This window comes from Prosopis cineraria, unplaced genomic scaffold (assembly GCF_029017545.1).
Source record: "Prosopis cineraria cultivar Desert tree isolate PC_DT_omini unplaced genomic scaffold, ASM2901754v1 PC7, whole genome shotgun sequence".
In the NCBI taxonomy this organism is placed as follows: domain Eukaryota; kingdom Viridiplantae; phylum Streptophyta; class Magnoliopsida; order Fabales; family Fabaceae; genus Prosopis; species Prosopis cineraria.
The window spans coordinates 32,513,721-32,538,848 of NW_026555338.1; the positions used below are offsets into that span (position 1 = coordinate 32,513,721).

The window sequence follows — 25,128 nt, forward strand, 5'->3', positions numbered from 1 at the left end:
GAAAAATCTATTTTTCTTTCCTTTTTTATAATTTTATTTATTTAATGTTATTATATTTATTTATTTATTTTCAATTTACATCTAAAATGCCAGACAAAATATGGTATTCTCTCTCTCTCTCTCTCTCTCCCTCTCTCTCACACACACACACTTATTTCATAATTTATAACTTTAAAATATGTACATAATACATGCCTCATACTACATGTTTCTTGCATATTTTTTATTTTCTTTCATTTTCCAGTACTTATTAGATGTGTGTGTATGTACAAATAGTAGTTTAGGATTGAAATTAAAAAAATAAAAAATAATATGACAAGTTCTACCAATTTTGGCCAGATCTATCGATTCTCAAGCTTGCCAGTTTTTGTCATGACCGAACCAAATTTAAGATCTGTTCTCAGTTCAACATATCAAAACCAACTAGCTTGGTCTGTTCTTAAAACATTAATTTTAATATATACGTATATATATATATATATATATTCAAATGTAGAACACGTACGCAGCACAAATAAGAAATGGCCTGGCAAGCCTTTTGAAGAAATGAAGATTATTCAGCTCAAATGGGATCAATCAATTTATCATGAATGGTATATTAATGTAAGAATCAATTATGAATCAGGAATAAAATTATTAACTTTGAATCAAAGGATTAAATTGTAAAGGATTTCATTCCAAGCATCTGGAACCCCTGGAAGACACCAATGGCTGCAATCCAATCCTGTTGGACCATTAAGCCCATAAATTGAAGGATGACCATCTTTACGCAGCAATGAGAGTGTCGTGATGTCAAGCAATGTGACTGGGTTCTTCATCTTTCCCAGCACACTCTTGAGCACCGCCACCGCCGGCGGCAGCCCTCCTGGGTAGGTGGATCCGGGCACCGGATTCTGTTGCCGGACACAGCTCTTGGCACTTGGTTCATTCCACAGGGAACCACTAGAGAGCCAGGAAAAAAAAAAAAAAGGATAGAGATGAGTGAGTACTGAGTAGGGAATTAATTAATTAATTAATTAGAATGGGATTAGGGTGATTACTTGTAGTGAGAGGGTGAAATGCCTTGAAAGAAAAGCTTGACCTTTGAAGGATCAATGTGGGTGTCCACCCAGGAAGCCCAAGTGGTGAGAGCTATTTGAAAAGCCTTCATTCTATCCATGTCTTTGTAAACCTGATTTCCCAGTTGAATATAATCCCATCTGAAATGAATAATAATTAAACATGATTTAATTAACTTTGCATAATAATAAAAATAAAAACGGAGAAGGGATGAGATATGATATGGGTACGGTTGAGAGGGGCCTCTGCGGTTCCACCAGTGCCAAGTGTTGAAGATGAGGAGATCAACGCCAAGCCAGAGCTTGCTGCCTTCAATGGAATCAAGCTTCAGTACTCTGCCTATCTCTTCTCTCACCACGTCTACCAAATACACGTTTCGGTCCAGCATCACTTTCACTCCATACTCCTGCATCATCCATCACTTTTACTTGTCTTATTCAATTTCCAACCTTGTGATCATGACTAAATGAAGATGACAATATCCGTTGATTCTTTGTAACACGCTCGGATCAGTGTTTGAAAAATCAATATTGGTACTCTTGTCAGAATGAAGTTAGTACAATTGTAACATGTATTTTGATGTTTTTGTTTTAATTTCTAAGAAGTTAGCTGCAAGTTGGTGGAAAAGTAGAGGAGACGACAATTGAATATTGTAGGTTAGGTTGGTAAAGCCACCAACAATGAAGGTACCCATATTGCAAAAGGAACTTGTGCACATGGGCCACACTGAAAGCACCGCTTTTGCCCCCACACATTCATTTCTTCTTCTACTGCACTATAATAATAGCACTTATATCTTCATCATTATAATATATACTTCTATTATATACTATGCGTGAGTCATATTTAAAAAAAAATGATATTCCATTTTACAACTATTAATTATTTTCTTCCAGTTTTATCCTTTAACAATTTTTTGAATAGAGTAATACTCCATTTGTTCCAATTTACAACACATTACTAGATAAAATCATGCATACTAATATTGTTAAGTACACTTTACAACTTTATTAATTTTAAAATAAAAATATAAAATTTTAAAAATACCTTTCATTTAATATTCTATTTATGAAAAAAATATTAAAGAGAAAAAATATAATAAAACGAGTAATATTGGATGAGTATTATTAATGAAATTTTATTTTTATCAAAATGTCTTGTATTGTAAAACACTAAATTTCTTCCAAAAATATCTTATAAATTGGAAGGGGGAGTATATTTTTAAAGATGATGCATTTGATAAGAATAAGTTGAGAAATATTTTCCTATTTCATAAATATCAATAATTTAATCATGTTTTCTTTGTGCCGACGAAGTAACTAATTCAAATAGGTTGCATCCGAGGCTAGATGCTCATAAAATTTACAAAAAAAATATGGTGACCTTTCTTCTATTTTAATAAAATTATAAAGGACCTCTCTTATGTTTTTAAAACATATACAGTAGTCCAATTTTTAATATCATTAAGAATATATTGTTAGATATTTGAAAATATTTAATTTTTTCTCCTTCTAATTATGTTGGAAAATTTACAATTACAAATTTTCCCTTATAATTGAATTGCATGCTCTCTTTCTCTAAATTTAATGAACTTTAAATAATTACTTATGATAATATTTAAATAAATAATTCAAAAATATTGTTTAAAATTGATAAAATTTACAAAAAAATGAAAATAAATTATCGTTTATTACATTAAACACCTATTTAGTTAAGTCTTTTTACATGTGTGTTTGAAATATTATTTTAACCAGCTTATGTATTTATTTTTAAAAAATAATAAATAAATAATTTTACACAGCTGAAAATAAAATTGCATAAAAAAGTTAAAAAAAATATATGGATTGATTTTTTTGGTAAATTAAACGATTTTTATGTGACATTTTGGTTTAATGAAAGCTATTTTAGTTTGATAAATATGATTTAGTGGTTTGGATAGATCGAAATGAAATCTTTAAAATAGAAGAGAGGTTTGTGTCTTATAATCATTGACTTTATAGGAAATTTATACAGCTTTTTAAAATAAAATAAAAGTATCTATAACTAAAGTAGAATATAAAGAAAATTAAGGTATTTTGCTTTTTTATATTTGCTCTTGCTATTGGTTGGATGCAAACTAGAAGATTCCTTTTCTCCGTTGTAATGATGAACGAAAAAGCCTAAAAAAGTCAATCAAGTTGAGGATTATTTAGCTGAGTGGCGTCTTTTTGCTATGCCTGGTTTCCATGCTCTTACGACAAGCGCCTCGCGGCTCACGAGCTCGTGAATGTTTTATCTCTGCATCGTAATCAGTCTTTTTTTATGGCTGGGAGGTAATCACCAGCTCTCGGTTTCATTTGTATCCAAGGAAAAAAAAAAAAAAAAAAGAAGGAAAGAAAGAAGGACCAAAAAAGGCCGAAGAAGATACTATGTGAAAAACAAGAATGATGTGATAGGAATTATTATTAGTGAACAGAATTTTAGAAAGGAGAAATGACAGGGAAATAATGGAGGATAAGAGAAGTTTACCGTGAAAGTGAAGATGGAAAGATCATCAAGACGCGTCAAAGTGTAATTGGAGGAAGGAAGTGAAGAGTGAAGCATGCAAGTCAGTGACTGCCACTGATTTCTGCTCAGTGAGTCTCCCACAAACATTATGCTCTTCCCTCTCATCCTCTCCAGGAAATCCACCCCATTGAATCTGTTGTATCATCACCCAATTAATATAATTCAATTCATTTAATCACAAATTAATCAGAATATAAACACGCACCCAGATAACTATTCCATTTTGCAGTCTGCAGACAGTAAACAAGAAGGAAATCACTGGGACCAGAAGAGAAGGGAGTAAAAGGGAATAAAGCCAAAAGTGAAGGAGAGAAAGAGGAATGAAAAACAAGACGGCCGACAGTTAATAATTGAAGAGAAGCACGTTTTCCCAAACCACACAGCATGTGACTGAATATATGCATGCCAACCAAACAAGCCTCATATCTTAGCCTTTTCATGTCTGGCGAATCCCTTTGATCAAATTGAATTTCCTTAAAAACTATTAATGACTATTATTACCTTACACCTTACAGGCTGGATAGCAGTCCCACACCACCACTACTACAGATGAGGCACAGGCAAGCACAAGTGAGAAACGATAACATTGAATTCAAGACCCTTCACTTAACAATTCTAATGAATGCCATCGCTGGGTGCATTAATGATCGAAAAAGAGAATGCATTGAAGAAGAAGAAAATGAAGTTTTGTTTGGAAGTGAGAGAGAGAGAGAGAGAGAGAACAAGAGAGAAAATTAAGGAGGGAAGGTACGTACGTACCTGAGGAAGGGACAGTGCTGAAGGGGTTGCCACCGGAAGTGGGTGTAGAGTTGATCGGGACGGCCGTTGCGTTGGCAGGCGAACTCGTGCTCGATGAAGGCACACATTTCGGGTCGGTAAAGCGGGTACGACTGGTCCGAAACCCAGGTACCCGTGAACAAGTCGCACTTGCTGTCCACTGCTAGCAGCAATTGCAGAATAACAATAATGGTGGAGATGAACAGAAGTTGAAGACGACCATTGCCGAAGCAGATGCATTCCATCTCCTTCGCCATTTCCGATCTTCTTTCTCGACCTTCCTTTCCTTCTTATAAAGCAGTAATGGCCACCAACAGAAAGAAAGCGAGATTCCCCCAGGCCCCAAAATGATAGTTATACTTACCAACCTGAACATATAGTATTTTGGGATCAATCATACATTTAAGCCCTATATATTATTATATTATTTAGGCTAAATTATACTTTTAACCCCTAATTTTATATAAAATTTTAAGTTAATCCTTTAATTTTGTAAAATATTTTTTTAGTTCTTTAATCCTAATATTATTAATTTTAAATAATTTTTTATATCAATTATTATTATTTTAAAAAAAAATTAAACTTAATAAGTCAACATTTAAAAATATTTTATTAATATTTAAAAAATTAATATAAAAATTTGTTACAATAAAACTAACAGTGCTAATGTTAAGGACCAAAAAAAATACTTTATAAAGTTAAAAAATTAAAATAAAATATTCTGTCAAATTAAAGAATTAAATATATACTTTAACTTATTATTTATTGATTAACACTTAAAATACTTAATATATTTTTATGTAATAAATTAAGACATGTGAATTTTAATATGTTAATAATATTAATAATAAATTTTTATTATAGAATAAATAATCTATAAAAAAATGTATATATCTCATGATTTAATTGAAAACCTTAGGTATATAAGGGTAAGTAAGTATATAAGTTTTTTTATTTAATTTAAATTTTAAAAATATATGATTTATATTCTACAAAAAGTAAGAAATTAAGTTCAAGTAAAATAAAATAAAATATGGACAACAACATAACTATATTGTGATTATATTTATTAACATTATTGACATAGTGTCCAGAAAACATTATAGAAATTAATTATGACTGATTATATTTTTTAGTTATATCTACATACATCAAATCAAAAGATGAAGCCACACCCAAACTTAGTACTGAATTAATTATTCAAGCTTCCTAAATTTACATAATATTTTCACGATTATACCATGATAACAATTTCTGACTTAAACTTTTTAAAATTGTAAAAGAAATGTAAACATTTAATGTTAATATTGGGGGATACCTACACGCTATGGGAGAAATTTTTAAATAAACCAAATGTGTCATCTCATTTATAGTTTGTTTAACTAGAATGTTTCAAGTCATCTACATAATTTTAGATGACATTATTTTAATGTGGTATGTCCAATAAAAACATAACATTTAGATGACATTAAATATAAATTGATTTTGATATTAATGATAGTAAAAAAAGAAAAGGCAATAAATAAAATATCTATTATATTATGAGAATAAAATTCATTAAAATATAAGATTTTATTTAAATGACTTAAGTTATTTTAATTAAACAAACTATAAATGACATAGTTTATCCAGTCTTTAATTTTGAGTATGAGAAACAAAAACACATATTAGAGAGAGAAAATGATCTCCTTTTAACACATTGGTAAAGGAAATTCAATGTATGATTTGTGTTAATTATAGGTCATTTTTCTTTATTTTATAGTAGTTACTAAGTTCAATTTAAATATACCCACATTTAAACATCTTAACAAATCCCAAGTGTGCATTATACAATATAAGCATGCGCTGAAAAATTATTCATTTTGATAAACATGTAATACTGAAATTACAATAAAATAGATTCCTATGTGAAAAAGGCAATAATAAACATTAAAATTTATCCAATTTAACAGTTAAATCAAATTATGTATTGGTATTCATAAATATTACATCATACAGCTTCAAACATCATAGGTTATCTATATTGCTTATCATATTGTGTTTTATATTTCGGTCTAGAGTTAATGACTGTAGTCAGTAATAGATACGAGTTGGTAGCGCTTGGTACATCATAAAAATTACTCACAAAAACATGTTTCATACATCAAACATTATAAATAAGAGAACTGTATAAAAGAGAACAGACAACGTAAACAAGACTAACAATTCCACAGTTTAAACCGGCCACAAGCGGACTCAATCCATGTCTCCTGGTTCCAGATACTTATCAAGTTCGAAGAAATATAGCAGGGTGGCATCGCGAGATAATTGAATTTAAACAACAACCATGTCTGGTATAAATCAAGCTGGCAAGACAAATATGTTTGATATAAGGAGGCCATGTTTAGAATAGCTAATTTGTTTTCTCCCGGAAATAAGAATCTGGATTGACTGGGTAGAGATCTGAGAAGGATTTAGATGCAGTCCGAGACATATGGGTTGACAATTTTAGTGACGGGGTCTCATCTTTATCAGCTTCTTCATTCTTCAGGAGGCTATTACTCGTCGATTCCAATTTCAAGTCATCCATAATCTCGCTTTCATCTGAGACTACCTCCTGAACAACTGGCTTGCCTTCAAGAATGCCAACCACTTTAGACATGGTAGGCCTGCGTGATGGAGAGTTTTCAGTGCATTGGAGAGCCACGTCAATCACAACTATTATTTCCTCTCTGTTGAAGTCCACATCCAACCTTGGATCCACCAGATCCATTAGATTGCCTGCGTCTTTTAATTGATGTGCCTGATAACAACAGAACATAAAGATCAGCGTTGGAAGCCAGGGTCATACATACATATACTATTTGCCAAAGTTTAGCAATATCTATTCAATTGTACCCAAAGTTTAAGCTGTTGTTAATAAAAGCCTAAGAGTGACTTTTATTAATTAATATCTTAACATGTACTATACCAAAACAAACAGCCCTGTTCAATAATATCTGTTAAGATCAATTAACATAAATGTAACGGAGCACATGGGATGGAGGTTACCCAATCACGCAAATAAAAACATTCTTCCTCTGACTGCTGAGTAGTGTTGGTTTTGCCACTGATAATTTCCAAAGCAATGATCCCAAAACTATAAACATCTGCTTTTTTGGTCAAATATCCATGCATTGCATATTCAGGAGCCATATAACCACTGCATAATGAAAGTTTTATGTACTCTAGTCAAGATGAAGAGTAAGCATAGCCAAGTTGATAGAAAATATGGCAAATGTTATTTTAGAAAGAAATAATTGTTTTTGCATTATTTAGTATTTTGTAAGTTTCCTTCTAAAGGAAGGAAACCTGACCTGCTTTTGTTTGTTTTACTCTTTATTTAAATCTGCAAGTTGAGCTTTCCTTATAGGGAAGGAAACCTCAAGCTTATATTTTATTTCATTTTATGTTTCCTTCATAAGAAGGAAACCTTAATTGTGGCTTCTATAAAAAGCCACCATGCAGCACATGTAAGCAAGTTCTGAGAGTTGGAATGAATTGCTGTTCTATTCCCCTATCTATCAGTTCTGCGTCCCTCTCCACTCCCCCTGCTTTCTCTGTTTTCTGTCATCTCTCCCCTCTGTTTTTGCTCCCCCTTCACCTCTCACTCTCTGATTCTGTTTCTTTTCCTCATCCTATTCTGTTCAAATCAATGTGAGTGTGTGTGTTTTACATCAACTTGGTACCAGAGCCTGGTTCTGAACGTTCCTAGGCTGTTTCCGCGGCCGGAGATCGAAGGAAAACTCTCAGGGGAGCTCAGCATACTCTGTTCACGCTGCCAGCACCCAGAATCACATTTCCCGACGTCAGATCCAAAAACTGACGCTACCATCGTGCTCAAAAGGGAAAATCCGGTCAGAACCAAAAAGAACACCTCCGCCCCGAAGTCACACGCGCTGTCACGCGCCGGTGGAGCTTCTGCGCGTGGTCTTCACTCGCCTCACGCGCCATCACACGCGCCGTCCGTACAGTCGCCGCCAGAACGTGATTTCAATGTTTTCTGTGTGTTTTCGCAGAATTTGTTCAACTTTGAAGGAGCCGAGGGGCGCAAGTCATCATCTAAAACTTATTTGGGGGTAAAACTTTTTGTTTTGAGCTCCTAAAGCAATGCTGGTAAGGCCGACGACCCTTTCATTTAACTAGCTTACTTGGTTCTTAAAGGGAGGTGTTTCATTCATAGCTAGTTCTGAAATCTTTGTTGTGTGGTACTTTGGTTTCTTTGAGCATTGCAATTTTTATTTTATTTTTATTTTTTTTAATCATGTTTTAATATTTTGAAAAAATATAAATATATATATAAAAAAAAAGGAAAATTTACATTGATCATTAGGTTGTTAATTTGTGACTTTTGATAGCAGTGTTCGTATAACCTAAGACACCTACCTCACACACAATTCTGCCCTATACCCGTGTCCAAAAATTACCCTAGGTTAATTGAAGTTTCTAACGGTTTTCCTGAAAGGTTTTTGAACCTTCGGAGATTTCTGTGAAGACTTCACTCGAGTTGTTACCTATTTAGCATACGATCCCTGTGGAATTTTTGAATTCTCAAAGGGTTAGTGTTGTTAAAGAAGGGACTTCACCTATTTAGGTAAGGGCAACTTGGGGACCTTTCTTCCTTAGGTTATTAAATCCACACCAAACTTGCACTTTACCATACCATCTTTGTCATTGTATGATCATTCGTGATTTATACGATAAGCAAGCTTTATTAGACTAAAAAATTACTGCCCTAAAATCTGTCATGGCTAATAACTCCCAAATCACCCAAAATCATCTTGAGGAATCTGAAAGGACTCAAAGGGCATATGTGGACCAGCGGCTAGATGAAATTAAAGAATTCATGGACAATAAATTTGAAGAGATAATGAGTGCAATTCAGTTGACATACAGACAAGATACAGGGAAAACAACTGAAGGGATACTCGAAAGACCTATCATTAGAGGAGAGTCAAGTCTTAAAAATAAACAATTCCCAGTCCGCAATCAACTTAGAGGTAATTCCCTTAGGATTGGTCATTCCTCTAGAGCTATGGGTGAAAGACACAGTAGAACATTTCTTCATGAGTTTACCAATCATCATTCTAATGACATAGATGATACTTGGGATGGGCAAGGGCCTGAAGAACATCATCATAGACCATACCAGTTAGTCCATAGGAATGGTAGAGAAGGCTTTAGAAGGACACATATTGATGATATCACCAAAAAGGTTAAAGTTGAAGCTCCTGAGTTTGATGGACAATTGAATCCTAGTGCATTCCTGGATTGGTTAGCTAGCATGGAAGATTATTTTGAATGGTATGACATGAGAGATATTCAGCGAGTTCGGTTTACGAAGATGAAGCTCGTGGGATCTGCTAGGAAATATTGGCAAAATGTCCAAAGGAACATTGAGCGACAAGGTTATCCACCGATTGAGACGTGGGATGAAATGAAGGCCAAGCTGAAAGAAAAATATGTGCCGACTCATTATAAGAGTCAACTGTATGACAAATACCTTAATTTGAGGCAAATCTCCACAGCTTCCGAGTATATTTCTCAATTCGATGACCTTATGATTAGATGTGACGTGGATGAAGAGGAATGGCGCACCATTACCAGTTTGTTAATGGTCTCAAGCCATATCTACAGAAGGAGCTCAAGTTAAACTTTCCAGAGTCTCTTGAAAAAGCTTATCATAAGACTTTAGAAGTAGAGTCTCTGTCACAGTACTCGTCTGCAAAGCGTATCGACATGCAGAGCAATCTGTTTAGACAAGCATGAACTTCCAGTATGTCTGAACGACCAACAAGAGCACTTACATCTAGGCCTAGCTCGTCTTTTACACCTACTCAAGCAATTGGGTTAAGGGGTAATACTTCTAAGCAGCCTAGTGAGGCTATAGTTCCTGCTTCCCGCCATAACAATTCCTTTGTTGAGTGTTTTTGCTGTCACTCAAAGGGTCATATTGCGTCAAAATGCCCACAGCGTACTCTAGTTATTGACTCACAATATGACGGTGAGGAAGACAATGCAAATGCTGACGTTGTCGTAGATCCAGTTGAGTGTCCTTCAGATGTCGATGAGGACATCATCATTGATAAACATGGGTGTGAGACACGTCGAGTTGGAGTTATGCGATGCATTCTATCTGTCCCTCTGCCTAGTGATTCATGGAAGCGAACAAGTATTTTCCATACTTTTGTGAAGTGTGGAAATAAAGCTTACAAATTGGTGATTGATGGAGGGAGTTCTAGAAACGTTATTTCTAGTCAAGGAGTAGCCCGATTCAATCTCAAGACAGAACCTCACCCAGAACCTTTTCGTGTTGCATGGGTCGACAAAACTTCTTTACCAGTCACGCAACAATGTCGCGTTCCTCTTCACTTAGGTGACTATAAAGAAGAGATTATTTATGATGTTCTTCCAATGGATGTTGCTCACATTTTACTTGGCCGACCGTGGCTTTATGACCACAATGTTATCAATCATGGTCGTGAGAATACCTATACATTTAAGCATGGAGGCAAGACGATCCTGTGTTACGTCCTGCTAAGCCTGACAATGAAGGCAAAGGCTCAAGTAAATCAAAGGGCACAAAACCCAAAACCCATAATTTGCATCTTCTGACAGAAAAACAATTTGTACAAGAAAGCAGAGAGAGTACGATCGTGTTTATTTTGGTATCCAAGATCTCGCAACGAATTGCTACTACTTCAAAAATGCCAGAGGAAGTGCAATAGCTCTTACAACAATTTCGGGATATCACTCCCGTGAGCTTCCATCTGAATTACCACCAATGAGAGAGATCCAACATGCAATTGATTTCATTCCAGGTTCACAACTCCCCAATCTACCGCACTACAGGATGAACCCTAAAGATAGAGCAGAGCTTAACCGACAAGTCAGTGGATTGTTGGAAAAGGGTTATATCTAGCATAGTATGAGTCCTTGTGCAGTACCTGCTCTTTTAACCCCAAAGAAAGACGGCTCTTGGAGAATGTGTGTAGACAGCAGAGCCATCAACAAGATCACCATCAAGTGTAGGTTTCCCATTCCTAGACTTGATGACATGCTTGATTTAGTGTCTGGATCTAGCTGGTTTTCAAAGATTGACCTCAGAAGTGGTTATCATCAGATCAGGATTAGGGCTGGAGATGAGTAGAAGACTGCTTTTAAAACGCAAGATGGGTTATTTGAATGGCTTGTCATGCCTTTTGGGTTATCAAATGCACCAAGTACATTTATGAGAGTAATGACTCACCTCCTTCGCTCTTACTTGGGAAAGTTTTTGGTGGTATACTTTGATGACATACTAGTTTTTAGCAAGTCAAGAGAAGAACACTTGGGACATCTCGAGTTAATTTTTCTCACCTTGCGTCAAGAACAGTTTTATGTTAACTTGCCTAAGTGTTCATTTCTTCAAAATCAAGTCATCTTCTTAGGTTTTATAGTTTCTGAAAGGGGTTTAGCAGTTGACCCTGAGAAAGTCCAAGCCATTCAAGAATGGCCTGAGCCACAATCTCTTCATGAAGTACGGAGTTTTCATGGCCTTGCTTCTTTCTATAGACGCTTCATTAGAAACTTCAGTACCATTATGGCTCCTATCACTGATTGCTTAAAACAAGACAAGTTTCAGTGGACATCTACAGCTTCCATGGCTTTCCAAGATATTAAGAAGAAGCTTTCTCAAGCTCCAGTCTTGTCTTTACCTGATTTTACAAAGTGTTTCGAAGTTGCTTGTGATGCGTCTGGGACAGGAATCGGAGGTGTACTAAGCCAAGAAGGTCACCCTGTGGCTTTCTTCAGCGAAAAGCTCAATGATGCCAAACAAAAGTACTCCACTTATGATAAGGAATTTTATGCGATTGTGAGATCCCTTGAGCATTGGAAGTACTACCTTCTTCCGCAACAATTTGTTCTATACTCTGATCATCAGGCGCTTAGGTTTATCAACTCTCAACGGCACTTAAATGCTAAACATGCTAAATGGGTTGAGTATATTCAGGGATTCACTTTTATGGTCAAGCATCGTTCAGGAACAGAAAACATAGTGGCTGATGCCCTGAGTCGTCGGATCAACTTGTTGCACACTATGAGCGTTAGTGTTGTTGGTTTTGAAAACTTGAAGGACGACTATGCTTCATGTCCAGATTTTGGGATAATATACCAAGAAGTTCGCAGTGATAATCGTCATGAGCATGTTGATTTCATCATTAAAGACGGTCATCTCTTTCGTGGGAGAAAACTGTGCATCCCACGTACTTCTATGCGAGATTTTCTTATATGGGAGTTACACGCTGGAGGTTTAGCTGGTCATTTCGGGGTTAATAAGACAATGGCATTAGTCGAAGATAGGTTCTACTGGCCTTCACTCAAGCGTGATGTGGCTCGCATAGTGTCTCAATGTCGAAATTGTCAAACTTCTAAAGCCAGGCGACAGAATACCGGTTGGTATACTCCTTTGCCGATTCCCGAGGCACCCTGGAAAGACTTGAGTATGGATTTTGTCTTAGGATTGCCTCGCACAGCTAGAGGTCATGACTCTGTATTAGTTGTTGTGAACAGGTTTTCAAAGATGGCTCACTTTATTCCTTGTAGCAAAACTACAGATGCTTCACATCTGGCAAAGTTGTTCTTCAAGGAGATTGTACGTCTATATGGGTTACCTACCACTATCGTATCTGATAGAGATGTCAAGTTTGTTAGCTACTTTTGGAAGACCCTATGGAAACTTTTTGGTACCCAATTGAAGTTCTCTTCTGCTTTTCACCCTCAAACTGATGGTCAAACTGAAGTCACTAATCACAGTTTGGGTAATTTGCTTCGGAGTTTAGTTGGAGACAGGCCAAAGAACTGGGATTTGGTTCTACCCACTGCAGAGTTTGCATATAATAATTCAGTGAATAGGTCTACAGGCATGAGTCCCTTCCAGATTGTTCAAGGTTTTAATCCTAAACAGCCTATTGACCTCCTGCCAATCCCGTTGACATTTCGCATTTCTGAATCTGCGGAATCCTTTGCCAATCGCCTTCATGACTTACATGCTGAAATTAGGCGCAAATTAGTAACAAGTAATGATCAATATAAATTATCTGCTAATACTCATCGTCGATTTCAAAGCTTCGAAATAGGTGATTATGTTATGGCTCGCATTCGTCCAGAACGTTACCCTAAACAAGCTTTTAAAAAGTTGCATGCTCGAGCTGCGGGACCTTTTCACATAACAAAGAAATTAGGACCTAATGCTTATCTTTTAGAACTACCTTCTGATATGGCCATTAGTCCAGTTTTTAATGTAGAGGATCTTATGCCTTATCGGGGAACTTTTGAGCCTTCCCCTTTGCTTTCTGATGATTTTGCGGGTACTCAGCCTTCACAAGTGCCAATTCCATCATTGCCTGCTGTCTCACCATCAGTTGATGAAATCGAGACCATTATGGATGATCAAATGGTCTTTACCTCTGAGGGGCCCATCCGTCGTTATTTGGTTCGTTGGAGAGGTCGATCTGATGAAGATGCCACCTGGATTTCAGAAGATGAATTCCAACAACTTAATCCTGCCTTGCTAGAAGCCTATCAACTCTCTACCTCTCCGGAGGAGAGTTCTTTGCAGTAGGGGAGAATTGATAGAAAATATGGCAAATGTTATTTTAGAAAGAAATAATTGTTTTTGCATTATTTAGTATTTTGTAAGTTTCCTTCTAAAGGAAGGAAACCTGACCTGCTTTTGTTTGTTTTACTCTTTATTTAAATCTGCAAGTTGAGCTTTCCTTATAGGGAAGGAAACCTCAAGCTTATATTTTATTTCATTTTATGTTTCCTTCATAAGAAGGAAACCTTAATTGTGGCTTCTATAAAAAGCCACCATGCAGCACATGTAAGCAAGTTCTGAGAGTTGGAATGAATTGCTGTCCTATTCCCCTATCTATCAGTTCTGTGTCCCTCTCCACTTCCCCTGCTTTCTCTGTTTTCTGTCATCTCTCCCCTCTGTTTTCGCTCCCCCTTCACCTCTCACTCTCTGATTCTGTTTCTTTTCCTCATCCTATTCTGTTCAAATCAATGTGAGTGTGTGTGTTTTACATCACAAGTGCCTTAGGGTTAAATTTTTTCTTTGTACTACGTTACCTTTAATTCAATCAAAATAATCATTAGTTTCAATGTTTCGTGAAGGCAATGTCTACTACCATGGTTTTATTTTCATTCCAGAGATGTCATCCCGACAAATATGAATAATAATTATAAAAAGTTATCAATTAAAATTAACTTACTGACCGAGTTCCAGCTATTCTGGTGCTAATGTGTGTACTATCCTCCTCATGAAGCTTGGCCAAACCAAAATCAGAAATCTTGGGATTAAGATCTTTATCAAGCAGTACATTAGTGGCTTTAATGTCTCTATGAATAATTTTCAGTCTTGATTCTTCGTGCAGAAAAGCCAAACCTTTCCCTATACCGATACAGATATTCTTCCTTGTAGGCCAATCCAGATTTAGCCGGCAATTTTCTGGGCCTTCATTTGCCAAATTAGTGAAATTAAGGATGATGAAAGCATGGAAAATCTTTGTGGTAAATCATAAATCATGCCTAAATATAGAACAATAACATAAAGCCAACCCTCACCAAATAAAGCACGGGCAAGGCTATTGTTTTCCATATACTCGTATACCAGTAGTAGTTGACTTCCCTCAACACAGCATCCGTAAAGCTTAACAAGATGAGGGTTCTGCAGAGCAGAAATCATCCCGATCTCATTTAAGAACTCACGATTCCCTTGGCGTGATTTAGAAGAAAGCTGCTTAACGGCTATTGTGGTTCCATCTGACAAGAAGCCCTACATTTGATAAAAAGTACAAGTGTTTTTAGGTTAGAGAAAGAACATCTCAAGAAGGCCGAGAAACACATAATCACGAAAAATCAATAGGAAAAAAAAATTATGGAAGATAAGACACCTTGTAAACAGGACCAAAACCTCCTTCTCCAATCTTATTGTCGATGTCAAAGTTGTTTGTGGCTGCCATAATTTGCCGCAAGGTAAAGGAACCAGCTTGCATGTCCAAAACCTTTAGTTCTGTTACAGGCAACAGAAAGAGCAAAGTTATTTGGAGATAACCATTTCAAATTGCATTTTATTCAATTTCATACATATCATTTAATCTCCAGTCAAAAAAAAAAAAAACAATGAGATAAGTAGATTAATCAACCATTGCATCTGTTTCTATGTCAGATTTGAGTAAGATAAAGATTAAAAGTTTACATATGTCTATTTAATACAAATTAACCCAAAGACAGATCTGTTGGAAATAAAATATAACATATGGGGTCACACATGCATATAATAAAAATGTGTGGCTATTATTTAATTAAGTCAAAATAAAGTGATCTATTTAGATTAAAGTTTTAAGATTTAGGCATATAATTGTGATGGAATAAATGAGTAAAAACCAAAGTGATATTTATTATTTGTTTGGGGGGGGGGGAATCATAAATATCACAAACCTATTAACTCTATAAATAGGGGTTGTGGTCACTTATTTGGCTGGTTAGTCAGAACATTTTTTAGTCTCCCTTCTTAGAAACATACAGAATTCTCTTTGGTAACAAATCCAGAAAACACACCTGTTCATTTACATACTCAAAAATCCAAGCAAGCAATGGATTTAGGTACGCTCTCGTATTCTATCTCTATGCCTAAAAATTGATATAAGATTGATTGTATGGGTTAATATAGATTTGATTCTGTGTTTACTATTTCATCAAATCTATCAAGATCTATATATTAGCAATGCAAAAAGCACATCATGTGCAAGTCTTCTTGAGATCCTCAGCCAAAAAGAAAAAAACTTTGGTAACTACAAGTCTATAACAGTAACAATCACTTTCATTGCACGCACCTGGATCAGGTGAACTTTTTTTCTTGGACCAGCATATCTTCCAAAGTATACCCAAAATCAAGACCATCACAATTGCTCCCACAACAACAATTGCAATCATAGCACCTAAAGGTGGAAGACTTCCACTTTCGGATGGGATGGCAAAATCTGGTCACATAATCAACGAAAAAGAGGTGTGCAATGTACAGACTAGATCACAGAATTCAGCTAATTGACAAGACAATATAATTTATTAAGTAATATAACACACCTGCATCCACAGCAATTGCTGATATCAGAGGACCATATATTCCTCCTTGAGGCACGCTAGTTGTCCCTTTCCCGGCCCAATATAATCGGATCTCCAAGTCAGTATGGTTAACTGCAACAGTGTAATTTTTTACGACTGCCTTACCAGCACCTCCTGCTTGAGCTGCAATATTGAAATCCTTTTGCACCAGTTTTCCCTAATATTTCCATCCAATTAATACATGTTTCATGATATTCATAAGATCTGAAAAATGTAATTGTTGTTGTTTGTAACACTGTCAAATCACATTAAATCCAGATTACTGAGTTGATGAGTTCATTGAATAAATTGAAGATATGAAGATTTTATTGGGTGTAATAATCATGCATTCTCTACCTGAATAGAGATATCAAATACTCGTCTTCCCAAACTGCTGAAGTTTTTATCAGCGGTGAACATTATCTCAGCAAAATGAAGGCTCACTGTGTAGTTACCATTTTCCAGACAGAAACCATAGTAAGTCAGGGAAATGGGAGATAGGCGTGCACTTGTGTACAGCTCAGAATTGGCCATAAAGAGTTCAGAATTAGTTTGTGCAATATATATTGGTGAGGCACGTTGATCATCATCAAGAAAGTGACCAGTGTTACTGAAGGCCCAGTTTGATCTTTCACTCAGGAATAGTTGTGCTGCTCTACCCTGGTTGCTATCTTCCTCATAATTTTTTCCTCCAACAAATATTTCCTTTCCGCCACAATTTATGTGGAATGAATAGTAAGCTGAGAGAAGTACAGAAAAGATCTGGTAAGCAGTAATTATTCAAAATAATAAAAGGGCTATGGAATTTGCCAACAAACCCTTTATTCAAACATTATTTTCTAAATTACCCATTAACTTTTGGCACAATGTGTAATAGAGCCATTTTTTAGGGTTCTTTCTTTTCTTTTATTCTCTTCGCGAACAAAGGAAGGGGATGACGGCTTAATGCATGCCACTCCACAGAAACAAAACCTCCCATTTCTTATTGACAATTCATGATATGATCCAGCTTGTACATTTCAACAAGGAGTGCGTAGGAGAAAAAAATCCAAGAGCTCCTTTCTCAGGAATAGATGCTATTGGACCAGCTGGATGAGCTGGACACTAGAATAATAATAATAAAAAAAAAAGACAATCATTATAAGATTGCTAAAACAAGCCATGAATGCTGGCCTGCACTCTTCTACCAAACTAGTGAGCGCGTTGCAAATGACAAAGGGGAGCAAGCCCGGAGGGAGTCAAGTGAATGAAAGAATTAATGATGAGTTTTATTATTGAGCGTGTGATCAGCTCTTCTGCCAGGAATTCATCACCAAAGAAATTGGTTAAAGAGAAGACATGCACACATCCAAACAGGTGCCTGTTGAAGCTGATATTGTAATGAAGACCATACATGCCAAGAACGATTCCGTTGTGAAGAGGTCAAGATTTTCCATCGTTGGATTAGCTTGAGATTTGTGTATAAGATGAGAAAAAGGGTAAATTTCATCTAATGACTCAGACACTAAAAGTTTGTGTTAAAAACCTTTAAAATCTAGTACAGCAAAATTACTTAACACGGGTATTGAGGAGATCCAAAAGTGAGAGGCCACCATTTGAGAGGTTTAGACTTGCACAACCCTCTCAAGAATTATAATCGAAGTTTCAAAAGACTAAGGGAAAACAAACAAGTGTGACTCATAAAATTTCTGAAACTGGATCTACAATTCTTGGTCTACATGTCATATTTCACTGCTACAAGATGCTGTAAAAGCTGTGCAGTAAACTCTGCTAGATCAAGTGAAATGACAGGTATCTCATTCTCCCTAAGGAACTGGATGCTTGCATGAGCAGCAAAAATTGGTCCAGTGGAAACTGATAACACTGATGTATAGATGAAGCTGTAATGATAGGAATTAACAGATATGGTGTTTATAAAGAAAAGGATAAACTACGATAGTGTTTGAGAGGCAAGAGATTCCACCACAGCACACCAAATTCTTCCTTGTCTTTCACTAACCCCCTCCTCCACCTTAGATATTCCCTACCAATGCCCCTGCCTTCTCTCTCTTACATGTCAAAACCCTTGTGACCAGCCCCTAATTTGTCACTGCTGGAACCTCTTAACTCACCCTTCTCTTGTCATTCACATCCAACCCTATAGGCCCAATAACATCCTTCTCATCATTAAATAGAAACATAAACGTTTTAAGAGCCATAGAAAAAGGAAAATACCCCTGATAATTGATCCATTAACTTACTTTTAGGACAACTTCTGGAGCATGGGATGAGTCCACTGAAATAACAATCAAATACACAGAAAAAGTCAGAATTTTAATCTTTAAGATATTATTTGCAGGAAATTTCTCTCCCCTCCCCAAAAAGATTATTTTATCACACATTCCTCTAGTCTATTATAAAAATTTACCTGGCCTTGTCCTAAAGCCAAAAGATACCATCTCCAAACTAAATTCCTTTTATTAAAACATTATTAAAAACAGTACGCACACTCAAAAGGAAATTAGAGGAAAATAAACATACAATTGTACTTTTGAACAGATCTCCTCCGTAGCACAAAATAAAGAAGAAAATCTTTAGGAAAAGGATTCTTTTCAATCATTCATATTTTTTATTAACAAAACTTTAGCTTCAAACATATTTTGGTTGAGTTTAGTTGTGAGGTGTTTTTGGTCACAAGGGATGACTGTAATTAAGTAGTTTCATAGAGGAGAAATAAGTAATATATCCAATTATTACAATGAATACAAATTAAAAAGGGAAAATGGAACTTTTGGCACCCCATTTCCACCCAATTTGCACTTTGGTCCTTACGTTTTGATTGGTATCAAAATAGTCCTTAAAGTTTCAAATACTTATAGATTTAATCCCTATGATTCCAGCTCAGCACTAACACCAGTATGTTTGTACTATGCAAACAGTTTCTTAGTTAGTTGCTTCACCCAATCACACCCTTGAATTAAAAGTTACACCAACAATTTTTCATACAAATAGTATCCTAGAGCTGAGTAGGGATCACAGGGATTAAATCTACAAGTATCTGAAACTTTAAGGACTAGTTTAATATCAGTTAGAACACAAGAACCAAATTACAAATTGCATGACAATTTGAGGACCAAAAGTTCTGTTTTCCCAATTAGAAAAGTAAATAAGAAAACACGAAATAATGCAAAGCAACACTCTTAATTGCCCTCAGTAACTTGGATGGGAATTTATATTTCACAATTCCTTTGTTATTTTATTTTCTCTCCACAACCATCATGGATTCATTTTGCAAATTAGTTCTTAAATCAAATGGGAATTTATATCTAAAACGATAAAAAGTAAAAATCAAACCATTCATTTTGCATATTAGTTCTTAAATCAAATGGCTCAGCATCTTTGATTTTATTGGAATTGGGAAGATATGAAGTCTTGAGAAATGCGTCCAAAATGTACAAACAAATACATTTGTCCAAGTATGCTATATAAAGTTAACATTATAAAGTAAAGGAAATATAACTAAGAACTTACGAGCTGTTTCCTTCTAAAGGGTTTGCGAACAGATTCCTAAGCAAATAAGAAAATTTTAGGAACTGAGCAAACTTCTAAAAGACACCTTAAAAATAAAGAAAGAAACATTCACAAAAGATTCAAGCACTCCTACACATTCTGCTGCTCACAAGGTGAATGTTCCAAGTTGCTGACGCTGAAGTTGTTATAAGAAAGGTCTCTGTACAAAAGATATGGAATGTCAAATTCAAGAGATATGAGGGGTAGAGGACAATAATGAATTCATTTGTCTAAAGAAGAGGCAATTAATTTGTAATTCTATGTATGTTAAAAATATAGAGAATATTTTTTCCATTTTGAAATTGGTAATCCCTACCTAAATTAAAAATAAAATTTGGCAAGAAAAAAAATTACAGTTAATTTTAAAACAATATAAATATAAAATACATTAATATAATATCATACATTTTAAAAAATATAGTCAACCCTACCTAATAAGATAAAATTATTTATTATTGTTGTAATATCATAAATTTTAAAAATACAATTTAAATTTTAAAAGTATAATTTAAAATTAAATTTATTAAAACTTAACAGTCATGAGTTTAATTTAAAAAAAAAATAATTGCTTCACAGTGCCATCCAACGGCAATTGCAAAGGATAAGGAAAGGGTATATTGTTCCGTACAATATGCTGCAAATATTTTTGAAGATAAACCTTCTACCACAGTTCTTGATAAATTTTAATTTCCTCTTCTTTTGTAAACCTTTTCCTATGTAGTTTGCTAATATTCTGCATTATAAGACTTCCAATAGATCAAGCAAATTTATATATCGAAAAAATTAAACTGCTCTCACAACTGTAAAGCAACTTATCAAGCAGAAGCATTTGAGATATAAGCCTTTCATACTTAAAATAACCTTTCCATCCGTCTCACTGTCTCAGAAATAACCATAACCATAACAGAAGACCCTCTAGAATACAAAATTGCCAATGAAATATTCTGATGGAACCCTATAAAGTTTCCAATAAACATCATCTTTTCATGCATAGAAGGTTCAGTCAAAGGATAGTCACTAACAAAAGACAGAATAAGATCATAATGAGAGATGAAGGGTGCAGCAGAAGTAAGATAGTAACATACCCAAAAACGCACATGCACGTCAAGCAACAAGAGGAAACGAATTATACTAGCTTACTATTGTTTTCCAATCATGACAGTGACTCAGCTATTTTTGAATAATGGCAAGGACAGTATTGGAAGAGAGAGTGCTCACACATCATTTCCACCTACTGCCAACCAAGCAGGCACTGGTCCGCTTAGCATGTTTCCTGATAAATATCTAAATGGGAAACAATAAATTTCAATACAAAGAATACTCACAATGAACATTTGCAATTGATGAAACAGACATGGATATAATGGTAGCTGTAGATGCATAGTCGTGATCCTTTGAAAAAGGAAAATATTGTGTTATGTTTGTGTGCACGTGAGGGAGAGCGTCTAAATAGAGATATATCTCAGCAAAAGAACCACGACGTTCAGAATCATCCCTTAGACTCAGAAGTCATCATTACAATCAACATTTTGAGGCCAATTCAATTTGACCAAGAAAACATAAAAGGTTATCTTCATGAACTGCTTTTTCTGCTTTCCGCTTCTCCCTCTCTTAGTGGTTTAGTCTTTTAGAAACATATTAACAGATTGCTCAGAGAACTATTATAGTTAATTATTTGTAGATAAAATCAAATTTGGCTTACAAGGATTGCACTCTTGATAGACCTGTGATGCGGGATGGTACTTCTCCAGATAGTTTGTTAAAGCTGAGGTCTCTGCAATAGAATTATATTCTTAATTTAAAAAACAATATTTGAGAAGGAAGTTGAATCTATATATTTTCTCCACTAGTTTTAAGTGTAAACCAGAAAGGGAAATGAAGTTTTACATGACAAGGCATACAAAAACCAGAAACTCTGGAACTGCTGGGATATATATAACAATCGAACATTTCATCCCAATTAACTCCCAGATCCTCTTCTAAATTAAGAATAAAAGTAGAGTGAATTCTTCGAAAACATAAAGGGATGCTAGTGTTACTTAAATTTGGTTATTTACCAATACAGTGAATATTGTTCAGCTTTGCAACAGATGTAGGACTTAAGGCATAAACTAACACTATTCTAACACCTAGAAACAAAAACGGAACAAATACAAATTTTATAATGCAGAAGGATTTTCTGGATTTACAATTAAAAAAATTGTAATCTAAGACACAATATACATAATACTAAAAGGAAATTATGAATCATCCATGGAAATTAAACAAAGGCAATTTGTCTGATGCAACTTTGTTAGTGCGTTGAATGCTTCATTGTGGACATCAAAGAAAGTTCAGTTTAAAAAATAATAATAATAATAATAATAAGTATGCATCACAAGAAATTTGCATAAACTAGATATGTTTTCTCATATATTGCTTGAAATCTAAGAAATGAACCAAATTTCTTTAATTTATAAATAGTGCAACATGCCACAAAATTTTATGTCTATAAAATTATATATATATATATATATATTGATGATATATTGGTCAAAGATTTATAGAAAACAATGCAAAAGAAAACTCCATATTTACCATCAACTAGGCCAAATAAAGGAAAAAAAAATGAATATAGACGTACAAAACATTCAAATTTGGCATATCTCCAATGAAGTCAGGTAGATGTCCAACAATGTTGCAACTCCTCAAAACCCTGGGAGAAGAGGCCAATAATATGAATAAAATCTGGAGTATGTATACTTATGCAATGTTTGATAGGTTAAAAAGTATTTTCTGGAAAGATGAGAAATGCACATATCTCATTTTTTTTTAGATACATTTCCTATTTCATTTATAGAAAATGTTTTTTTTTTCGTGTACTAAACATACACTTTGGCATTCTCATATTCTAATGTGTGGCTAATGCTACAACTACAACAGCTAAAAAGAACCACTATTACATTACTCACATTGTTTTCAGCCCGATCAAATTATTAAGCTTGGGAAAATACGAAACAGGTCCATTCAAATTGCTGATTCTCCTGCATAAAAATTTTAAGCGTGATTAACGACAATTGAACTGGGAAGTGTTGGAGTTCGCATATCAAAATTTACACATGTAAAATCATACTTACAGATCAACTAAGTTTGCTAAAAGAGAAAGTCCAACCGGAAGGGGCCCGCTCAAGCCACTCCCGACAATTGCTCTGTTACAAAATTCTGACGTGAATCATAGGGATGCATAATTTAACAATTAAAAGAGGAGAAAACCAGAAAGTAGAAAAGGCCCCACAGTCTGGTCAGATTCGTCCAGTTCCCAATGAAATCAGGTATCTTTCCAGAGAAATGGTTGTCACTAATTCGACTGCAGCACATTGGAAGAAAGAGACGAACATGAACAATTACTAGTAACTCCAGACAGAGTCACAATATAGTAACCAGTTTGTTGATAGTAAAACTTTAAAAAAGTCGCAACTTACAAATGGGTCAACTTGGTTAGCTGAGCGAACGTTGCAGGTATTTCCCCAGTAAAATTGTTTGAAGCAAGATGCCTATTTTAACATAAAATAAATATACTAATAAAATAACCAGAGGGGAAAAATGCAAATCAACATTCGAGTGTCCATTTAAAATATATCCCTTACAGTCTTTTAAGCTGGGGAAGTTTCCCAAGCTCTGGAGGAAGATTTGCCGAAAATTGGTTGAAACCGATGTTCCTATGGATTCAAAGTTAAAATCTCCAAACGATCATCGAATTTGAAAGGGAAAGTTCTCAACGAAACGAGTGATCAGAGACTCACAAAATCTGAAGAGTGGAGATGTTTGCTAGCTCTACTGGGATTGAACCTGTTAAACGGTTTGCGAGGAGTACACTGCCATAACATACGATCATATAGAGTCAATGAGTTGTGTTACTTTCACGATTCAAGGCTTAAACCGAGAATGGGGGGGGGGATGGCTTCCAATGACGGGAAAAAGAGATGACACAGAAAGTACAGTGTAGCAAGTTTCATGGAGCCCCATTCTGGAGGGATTGTGCCGCTAAGGAAGTTGCGTGTGAGGTTACTGTAGAAAAGAGCAACAGTTTAGAGAAGAGAAGCGAACAGGTATAAAATTCGAGGCGAAATGACCAAAAATGTCAAATGAAAGTCCCTACAGCTCTTGTAGATGAGGCAACCTGACCAGCTCCGGCGGTAGGGTCCCTTGAAGACTCTCTTCTCTGAGAATGCTGCATGTTCAGATACTTCTGTTGAGTTTATTGGCTCCCGTTATCGAGGAGCAGTGGAACCAAAGGCGAGTTATATGTTTATTACTTTATTACCCACATTGGAGGGACCTAAAAGAGAGTCTAGACTGAATGAACGGATGCGCAACATATTTTATTAAGCTAGTTTTTTTTTACCCTTTTTTGAACGAAAGTAATAATCTTGTGCAAAATAATATTAGAGTCAAATCTAAAATTACCAAATTAGTGGGCCCTTCCATGATGAAAGCATCATGAATTAATTGGGAGAATTGCTACACTTCACATCAAAAAAAACTTAAAGAAGATATTGGTTATATAAATAAATACATTATTCATCATAAAGTTAACTTTTTAAAAAAAAATAATAATTTCACGATATATAACTCATAAACTAAGAATATGTTGGTTTGAGGGGAGGGAAGAGGAGGAGATGGACGGGGAAGGAAATATTTTAATTATACTTTATGTGTTCTTGTTAGAGAGGAGAGATTTTTAATGATTTCCTGTTTGATTTAGAGAGGGAGTGAAAAAGAGATAATAATTAATTTGCTATTATACCTTTCATATTATTTTATTTATTTTTTAATTGTTTCTTATGTAAATTAACTTTGCACCATATTTATTAAATTAAACTATAATTTTAGATGAGGTGTTTTATGAATATTGTTTGTATTAATTAGTATATATAGAAATTAATTAAATATTTGTTTATTATTAAGCAAAAAATGAAGAACAGGAATATTTTTGTTGCTAACTGTCACCAGCTTCTTCCTCGAGAGAATAGATGCTGTCGTGCATCAAGA

General features: G+C 35.0%; 2 protein-coding genes across 9 annotated transcripts; both read right to left on the minus strand.

Annotated features, from left to right (window-relative positions):
• Positions 1–572: 572 nt before the first annotated feature.
• On the minus strand, positions 573–4,726 carry LOC129315981 (protein trichome birefringence-like 41). Of its 4 annotated transcripts, none has more exons than XM_054960181.1 (5): positions 4,366–4,726; positions 3,568–3,739; positions 1,290–1,465; positions 1,041–1,199; positions 573–942 (listed from the first exon to the last, which is right to left on the minus strand). In XM_054960181.1, exons 1-5 carry the CDS (start codon positions 4,638–4,640, stop codon positions 648–650), a joined length of 1,077 nt encoding a protein of 358 aa, XP_054816156.1. In that variant the 5' UTR covers positions 4,641–4,726; the 3' UTR covers positions 573–647. The 4 variants fall into 4 exon arrangements, with proteins under 4 accessions (XP_054816156.1, XP_054816158.1, XP_054816155.1 ...); XM_054960183.1 differs by adding an exon at positions 4,108–4,149 and having other exon boundaries at positions 1,041–1,465; positions 4,366–4,484; XM_054960180.1 differs by having other exon boundaries at positions 1,041–1,465.
• A 1,747-nt stretch (positions 4,727–6,473) lies between these two features.
• Positions 6,474–24,384, minus strand: LOC129315697 (probable leucine-rich repeat receptor-like serine/threonine-protein kinase At3g14840). Of its 5 annotated transcripts, XM_054959640.1 has the most exons (22): positions 24,236–24,382; positions 24,076–24,144; positions 23,880–23,951; positions 23,724–23,795; positions 23,559–23,630; positions 23,372–23,443; positions 23,214–23,285; positions 23,049–23,120; positions 22,721–22,792; positions 21,800–21,871; positions 21,316–21,381; positions 20,192–20,257; positions 20,059–20,094; positions 18,789–18,823; positions 16,906–17,288; positions 16,531–16,726; positions 16,281–16,427; positions 15,339–15,457; positions 15,010–15,220; positions 14,662–14,899; positions 7,414–7,564; positions 6,474–7,165 (listed from the first exon to the last, which is right to left on the minus strand). In XM_054959640.1, the coding sequence occupies exons 2-22, from the start codon at positions 24,090–24,092 to the stop codon at positions 6,776–6,778; spliced, it is 2,631 nt and encodes an 876-aa protein (XP_054815615.1). In that variant the 5' UTR covers positions 24,093–24,144; positions 24,236–24,382; the 3' UTR covers positions 6,474–6,775. The 5 variants fall into 5 exon arrangements, with proteins under 5 accessions (XP_054815615.1, XP_054815616.1, XP_054815617.1 ...); XM_054959641.1 differs by lacking the exon at positions 23,559–23,630; XM_054959642.1 differs by lacking the exon at positions 22,721–22,792.
• Positions 24,385–25,128: the final 744 nt, after the last annotated feature.

Bases quoted from the DNA above. Each gene is read 5' to 3' on its own strand.
- LOC129315981 (XM_054960180.1), bottom strand. From the start codon at position 4,640: ATGGCGAAGGAGATGGAATGCATCTGCTTCGGCAATGGTCGTCTTCAA. The intron at 3,740-4,365 runs GTACGTACGTAC...ATGATACAACAG, and splicing joins CAGCACTGTCCCTTCCTCAG to ATTCAATGGGGTGGATTTCC. The intron at 943-1,040 runs GTAATCACCCTA...CTGGCTCTCTAG, and splicing joins ATTTCACCCTCTCACTACAA to TGGTTCCCTGTGGAATGAAC.
- LOC129315697 (XM_054959640.1), bottom strand. The intron at 23,631-23,723 runs GTAAGGGATATA...ATGTTAAAATAG, and splicing joins CTTCCCCAGCTTAAAAGACT to GCATCTTGCTTCAAACAATT. The intron at 14,900-15,009 runs GTGAGGGTTGGC...TGGCAAATGAAG, and splicing joins CCTTGCCCGTGCTTTATTTG to GCCCAGAAAATTGCCGGCTA.